Raw genomic sequence first — 8,397 nt, 5'->3', positions numbered from 1 at the left:
TCAATTCAAACTAATCTTCATCTCTCAATTGCTCTGTTACGAAAGAAATGATTGGAGAGAATTTTTTTAAGTGATGTGCGAAAAAAAAATGTGGGAGAAGATTTTTTAGGTGGGGTGGGATACAAAAAAAAACAAGGGTTTGAAAGAAAAAGGGCATGGCTTAGTATCCTAAAAAAATATAAAATGGAAAGATTAGGGCATTTAATAAAAACTTATTAGTTTATAAAAGAAACAAACTCGTTTTTTTATTAAACCTTTATGATTTTCTCTCTTTTTCTCTTTCTTTTTCTTTTATAATCTTATTGTCATAGAATTTTATGCGAAAGAAACTTTTCCGGTAAATTCCAATTAAGTTTCTCTCTAATTAGACATATATTTTATATATTTTAATTTTCATTTTTTTTATTGAATATTAATATATATATATATATATATATATATATATATATATATATATATATATAAACACCTTTATTTTTCAAAAAAAGAAATTTCATTTACCGACACAAAAATATCATTTTGTTGCACTTTTGCATTAAATGCTCAAGTTTAACACCCTTCACTTTAAGCGATAAACTGTAAATCAATTATTATCACAGAAATTGGTTTGCCTTATCACTTAAATAGAGCTATAAGTCTGCGAACTGTAGAAATCATGGGTGTAATGCAAGTAGGGTTTTTTTTTCATGTTTCTTATTTTCTTTGATATATTAAAAAGGTGGAAAAAAAACACAAACTTTAGTTAAACCAGAACGCCACCGCCCCCAATCAAAACAAGCCTTATTTCAAACCAAATTGGATTCATATCACAGAATCCAAGAGGCCGTATAGCGCTCCTACACGTCCCACCCAACCAAACAGAAGTTCTACAAAATGAAGAAAACAACTCTTCTTCTACATATAGATGTAAACCTAGCACAAAAAATCCAAAAAAAAAAAAAACAAGCCGCTTCATAAAACAGTTTCACCTTTCCCACGCTCTCCTTGGATCATCACAACAACAAACTTAGTACCTGTAGGGAGCAGGCTTGTATGGACCCTCAACAGGCACATTGATGTAATCAGCCTGAGACTTGGTGAGCTTGGTGAGCTTAGCTCCAAGTTTGCCAAGGTGAAGTGCAGCCACCTTCTCATCAAGGTGCTTGGGCAAAACATAAACCTCCTTCTTATACTTCCCAGTGCTCTTCTCCTTCCACAACTCAAGCTGGGCAATGACCTGGTTGGTGAAGGAGCAAGACATCACAAAACTGGGGTGTCCTGTAGCACATCCTAAGTTCATCAAACGTCCCTCGGCCAAGACAATGATGCCGGTGTTGGTCTCAGGGAAGACCCACCTGTCAGTCTGGGGCTTGATTGTGATGCGCTTCACACCTGGGTAGGTCTCCAGCCCCAGCATGTCGATCTCATTGTCAAAGTGACCAATGTTGCAAACAATGGCATTGTTCTTCATTTTCCTCATGTGGTCAACCATAATGATGTCCTTGTTACCTGTTGTGGTAACGAAGATATCAGCCTCGGATACAACATCCTCCAAGGTCAAAACCTGAAGGCCTTCCATGAGAGCCTGGAGGGCACAGATGGGATCAATCTCAGTCACAATGACACGAGCACCAGCCTGCTTCAACGCAGCAGCACAACCCTTGCCAACATCACCATATCCAGCCACGACAGCCACCTTCCCCGCAATCATAACATCAGTAGACCTCATCAGACCATCGGGCAGAGAATGACGGCACCCATACAAGTTGTCAAACTGTCACAACCCACAGATCAAAAGGTTAAACAAAAAATAACAACAAAAGCCAATTACTATCAGCTAGAAAGCCAATGACCAACCTCTTGCTTTCAAAAATCATACAACAACTGATAAAAAAACAGTGACATTCGGATTTTGAATGATATGGCATATAATTGGACTCAAAAGCTAGTTAACAGTGAAATTCCACCTAGAGCTGTTTCAAATCAATTCCTAGATACCAATCCAAACTTTTTTCAGAACATTAATCAATCGGTTAACAGATTAAAAAATTTCATTTCACCAATGCCACAAATCCCATTAAAACCGACAGATCTGAATCGAGCTCAACATTAGTTAATCAGTTAACAGATTCAAGAATCCACTACACCAATGCCACAAATCCATTAAAACAGACAGATCTGAATCGAGCTCAACGTCTAAACACTCGAAAAGTAACAGATCTGAAAGAAAACAAACAATACCTTGCTCTTGGTGACAGAGTCATTGACATTAATAGCAGGGAACAGAAGAGTCCCACTGGCCTGCATCTGATACAGCCTCTTCACACCAGTGGTAGTCTCCTCAGAAACACCAACAATACGCTCCTTCATCTTGCGGTACCTGGTGGGGTCGGTCTTCAACCCATCTCTAATGATGGTAAGCACGATCTGGAACTCAGCGTTGTCAGTGGAAGCGGGGTCGGGGAGCGCGCCGGTTTTCTCATAGAGCTCCTCGGCCTTGACACCCTCGTGGATGAGGAGGGTGGCGTCACCACCGTCGTCGATGATGAGGTCAGGACCGCCGCCGGGGCCCCAGTCAAGGGCGCGCTCGGTGCACCACCAGTACTCCTGGAGGGTCTCTCCCTTCCAGGCGAACACAGCAGCGCTGTCGCGAGCGATAGCAGCGGCGGCGTGGTCCTGCGTGGAGAAGATGTTGCAGGAGCACCAGCGAACCTCGGCGCCAAGGGCGGTGAGGGTCTCAATCAGCACGGCGGTCTGGATGGTCATGTGGAGGGAGCCGGTGATGCGGGCCCCTTTGAAGGGCTGTGATGGGCCGAACTCAGTCCGGCAGGATATGAGGCCCGGCATCTCCACCTCCGCGAGCTCGATCTCCAGGCGGCCGAAGTCCGCCTGGGAAAGGTCCTTGACCTTGTACTCGCGGCCGCTTGTGGTTTTCTCGACCAACAGAGACATGGTTGCGCAGCAGCAAGAGAAAGAAGAGTGAGTGGGGTTTAGAGAGAATGAGGCAGTGAGTGACGAATGGGAGACGCTGGAGTGTGGGTATAAATAAGGGCCGAGAGAGGGAGTTGGTGAGTGGACTACCAGATCTGCTTTTTTTTCTTCCTTCTTACTTCCTCCTATCCTAATTTTAGGTTAATTTTTCAACCTTACCTTCTACCTTTCCTTTTCTTTCACCTCGTTTTCCTTTTCTTTCAGCGTTTGCATTTTATTTTATATACATTATGGAAACTGAATTAATTTACTACAGATATATTTGTCGCATCGCATCTCCCTGATCGTCTTATATTAGAACTTTAATTATATTTATAGTAAACTAATTCACTTTTCGTGATATAATATTACACACACGTAAAGATACTGATTTTTATTAATTCTTTCATGATTCAGTTAGATAATGTTTTCAAAGCTTTACGACAAATTGAAAACTTATTTCGTACATAAATAATTTGATTCAGTTGAAAACACGTATTCTTTTAATGTGTACATTTTTTTAAATATAGTAAAATATAAATAATTTTATTACAATTAACATTTAATTTCGTCCAAATAATTAATTTTTTAGATTTTTTAAATTTTGTCTTAAAAATACTTAAATATTAGTTTGGTTCCTATTTTTTTTATCTATTTCCTTTTTTATTCATTCAAGTTATAATTTTCATTAATTTGTCATTTTTGTAGTGTTGTTTAAATACTTCTCAACATCATACTAAGGTGAAATAATTTGTTTCACGTGTCTAAAGGTGATCCAAGATGTTTAGTTCGTTTTACTTATGTTTTTCATTATCTACACTCATCTTTAATCACATATCTCCATACACATTCATCCAGAAACAAAAAATTATCACGTATCATTTCCTATCTAATACTATCTAATATTGATGGACGATGTAGAATGTTAAATAATAGTTTATGAAAACAATATTGAAGTATAATATTAGACATGTTTTTTACTATATTTATTTTTCTATAAAACATTTTCATTGATAATGATAATTTTAAGATTTCGTCTTAATGGTTTAGAGCTTATGTTTGTTATATTATGTATCTGAGTTAACTATTTTTCTTTTAATACTGATTGAATTTTTCTAATAAGACAATTTGTTATTGACTATTTAAACTACTTTTAAAAAAGATTAAATTCAATAATAAAAAAGGTACTAAATTAATATTTAAGTCTTAAAATGAAGAAAAAATTAAGTGAGAAAAAGTAGAAAATTATTTCCAAAATATATTAGATTAAAAATAAGAAAAATAATTTTTTATATAGAATAAACTTTAAACCAGGATGCTTTAATATTAATAAATAATAAGAAATGTTTTAATTTCTAATAAATACACAAAAGAATTAAAATCTAATAAAACAAAATAATTTTTATTTTATTTCTCTAAACTATTTTTCTCCACCACATTGAATTTTGTCTACATTCATCCGAAGGAAAGAAAAAAAAAAATCGTTTTTAACACCTTTCATTTGATCTTTCACACGTCGTGTCTTCCAACAATGGCCATACACATGATTTTTAATTTTTACATCCAACCTATTTTTATTCCACGGCTATTAACACATCTCTACACTCCTTTTGACACCTCCGCCCTAAAATCCCATTTCTACTACAACAGAACTCCATTTTCATTTTCTTAAAATTCTTCCAATCCTCAGCCCAGTGATCTCCACCGACACCCAACAATAACCTTAAAGAGTCTCTGGTTACACGTGCCTCTTTTCTTCCATGACACTCTGACCTACCTTCAACCTTCTCTATCACTTTCGTCTTCCTTCAACCATCTTCTCCACTTCATATACAGGGGTACAGAGGACAGCCATGTTTTTTTCTCCAATTCTCTCTTCCTCTTCTCCACTCACCCATCGCAGAGAGAGACGACCACCATCAAACACAAACAATATATCTCAAATATTCAGACCCGCCATTATCTTCACCAATTGAACCCACCATCTCCATTTTTCTTCGCCACCCTTCCTGTAACCTAAATCCTCTGTCTTCCCAATAATTATTTCACTTTTCATAGTATAATATTAGAGATGAATATGTTTTTTTACCATGTCTTTTATTACAAATTATAAATATTTTTTCTTTTACCAATTTAATCTTTCAATTTTAAAAACATATATAAATTTACTTTTTTAAATCATTCTTTTTTAAATTTATTTAACATTTTAAATAAATGATATTTGAATAATAACAACATTTAAATTGTTTATAACATTCAACACATTTTTACTTTAACATTAATTAATATCAAAAAAATATTGAACATAAATCTATTTTTATATTAATTTATATTAAATAAAGTTAACAAAATATACTTAAAAAATTAAATTCATATAATTTTAAAAAATAAATTAGTTAAATATTTAAAAAAAAAACTAATTTTAATTTTAATTTTAAATTAAAAAATTAAAAATATATTTAACTCTGTAATATTATATATATATATATATATATATATATATATATATATATATATATATATAAATACTAAATAACTTATTATAATTTTTGTCAATTCTTTAACCTGATAATGTTTTCAAAGCTTTTCGATAAATTGAAATTTCATTTCATACACATAAAAAGTGGATATTTTTCAGGATGTACTAAAATATAAATAAATTTATTACTTTGCTATTGCTAATCAGATAACTGGTTTTTTCTTCTTTTATATTGACATCATGTGCACAGATATCAAATGAGTGGGAACCGTGGTTCACGGTTAGTTTTAACAACCAGGTTCTCTCAGATGTTATGTTTTGTATGGATTGATACGGAAAAAAATGTATAGTATTTCAAGGAAATAAATATTACTTCGTAAGTTAATTTTGTAAGTTAAATTCATTTTTTAATATAAAAGTCTTTTTAAATTTATTATTAATTATAAATTATTTATTTATTTATTTTAATAATCTTAATTTTTACTTTTCTTTCATTTTTATTCTTTTCTCATTGGAAAAAACATATAGAAAGAAAAAAAAATGTTTAGTTATAAGTTACTTTCTCGGAAGAGTAAGAGAACGTTATTTTCTTTTTTGTCTCTTGTTCAATATTTACGCTTGGTAGATAAATTGTTTGGTTGGATTAGTTCACGCGAGTCAATCACACATAATAAAAGGTAGACTACATATTTTAAAATTAAAGTTTGTCAATTCTCAATTCTCAAGTATATGGTAGATGTCAATTCTCAAGTTATTGCTCTTTTTTTTTATTTTATATCAATTTTCAATGCTCTGGCATTTGCTTCTTATTTTTTTGTTATTAAAGTTGTACTACGTGTTGAAAACTAAATCATTTATTTATTTTTACATAAATGTCTGAGTATTTATTTTAAAAATGTATAGTAATTTTTTTATAAGAAATAATTTATTGACTGATTTGATTCACGACAGACAATCGAAAAAGAATGTTTTGTGTAGACGTTGAATCAAGAAAAACATTGCTAATTTGTAAGTTGGTGCTAGACTTCCAACTTTGCATCCCATATAAGTCCTATTTTTATTGATAATTTAATCTGTCTCTTAATACAGTATATTAAAAATGAATTCATATTTATTAAGAAAACAATTAATTTATTCATAAATATTTCATCTTTAATAATTTTAATACGTTTAGAAATTGTCCTTAATGTATAAGTAGAGAGGTAGCGAAGGTTTAATTTTTTTAAAACTATACTCTTTTCTTCACTATTCACAGTAGAAAGAAAAGAGTTAATTCATAGTATTTGTTATTTGTGGTCTAAAATAATTAACTTTATTTTGTTAACAAAAATAATTAAAAATTGTTTTATAAAAAAAATTAAAACAATATCTTATATTTAGGGACTGAAGAAGAGTAGAGTGTAATAAAATCTGTATTGTTCTCTTATTCTCTCCACTTGAAATGAAAGTGTCGCCAAAGTACACGATTCGGGCCTCTGTAGGCATTTGTCCTCTTGTTCTGTTATGTGGTCATAACTTAATGGGCTCCAGCCCATTGGACCTACGTTGGGCACAGATTTCTGACTACCCAAAATTGTGAGCAAATTAGAATCATTTTAGAGTGTTTCATCCTACACCTCTAAGATCTCATCCTGCACCTCAAAAAATTCCAATTTTATTCTTCTGACATCTCATCATCATCCTGCACCTCCAACTTTTCCAAAACTTTATTTTTAACTTTAATAAATATTTTTTCATTTTCTTTTCTTTTTTATTAAAAACAATCTTCACTACCTTAACAATAATTTAATTTAATTTATTTTAAAATTTAAATATTATTTAAAATAATTTTGTATTTTAATAATTATTAAAATATAATTTATATTATAATAATAGTTATATTAAAAACATAAAAATAAAATAATAAAAATAGTAATAATAATAATAATAATAAAAATAAATTTGATTTAATATATTCAAATATATTAAATTATAATAAAATATTAAAATAAATTAAATAATTATTAAATTTTAAATAAAAATAAAAATTTTAAAAAGCTTATTTATATATTAAAATCTATAAAATATGTTAATACTTTGCTTTTTATTTAAAATTTAATAAATATTAAACTTAAATAAAAATTATAATATTATTTATTATATTTTTATATTTTAATAATTAATAAAATATAATTTATATTTTTAAAATAGTTCTATTAAGAAAATTAAAAAATAATAATTAAAATAAGAATAAAAATAAAAATAAAAATAATACCTAAAATCATATTTAATATATTTAAATATATTAAATTATATTAAAATATTAAATTTAATTTAATAATTATTAAAATTTTAGAAAAACAAAATTTTGAAAATTTGTTAATCGGATATAGATATCCGATAAGTTATAAATCGGATATCCATATCCGATAAAGAATATTTTTAAAATTTTATTTTATATATAAATTTTAATAATTATTTAATTTAATTTAATATTTTAATATAATTTAGTATATTTAAATATTTTATTTAATATAATTTTATTTATTATTTGATAAATAATTGTTTTAAAATTTTGTTTATTATTTAAATTTTAATAATTATTTAATTTAATTTAATATTTTAATATAATTTAATATATTTGAATATATTAAATATTTTATTAATATAATTTACTTTTTTGTTATTATTTTTATTTTTAATTATTTTATTTTTATATTTTTAATATAATTATTATTATAACATAAATCATATTTTAATAATTATTAAAATATAAAATTATATTAAATAATATTTGAATTTTAAATTTAGTTATTATTAAGGTGATATAGAATTTTTTTAATAAGAAAAAGAAAAAAATAAGAATATATTTATTAAAATTAAAAATATAATTTTCTATAAAGTTAAAGGTGTAGGATAATAATGAAATGTCAGAAGGTTAAAAGTGGAATTTTTGAAGGTGCAGATGAGATCTTGGAGGTGTAGGATGA

The 8,397-nt window shown here is 29.0% G+C and overlaps 1 protein-coding gene across 1 annotated transcript; it reads right to left on the bottom strand.

Annotated features, from left to right (window-relative positions):
- Positions 1-662: 662 nt before the first annotated feature.
- Positions 663-3,011, bottom strand: LOC124820582 (adenosylhomocysteinase). Its single transcript, XM_047292305.2, has 2 exons — positions 2,221-3,011; positions 663-1,753 (listed from the first exon to the last, which is right to left on the bottom strand). Exons 1-2 carry the CDS (start codon positions 2,929-2,931, stop codon positions 1,007-1,009), a joined length of 1,458 nt encoding a protein of 485 aa, XP_047148261.2. The 5' UTR covers positions 2,932-3,011; the 3' UTR covers positions 663-1,006.
- Positions 3,012-8,397: the final 5,386 nt, after the last annotated feature.

The sequence above is a fragment of the Vigna umbellata genome, chromosome 5 (assembly GCF_029865625.1).
Source record: "Vigna umbellata cultivar VRB3 chromosome 5, Vumbellata_1.0, whole genome shotgun sequence".
NCBI lineage: Eukaryota > Viridiplantae > Streptophyta > Magnoliopsida > Fabales > Fabaceae > Vigna > Vigna umbellata.
This window is presented reverse-complemented; position numbering and strand designations above follow the sequence as displayed.

Excerpts from the sequence above, each read along its gene's own strand:
- LOC124820582 (XM_047292305.2), bottom strand. The coding sequence starts at position 2,931 with ATGTCTCTGTTGGTCGAGAAAACCACAAGCGGCCGCGAGTACAAGGTC. Across the intron at positions 1,754-2,220 it reads ACTCTGTCACCAAGAGCAAG|TTTGACAACTTGTATGGGTG; the intron begins GTATTGTTTGTT and ends GGGTTGTGACAG.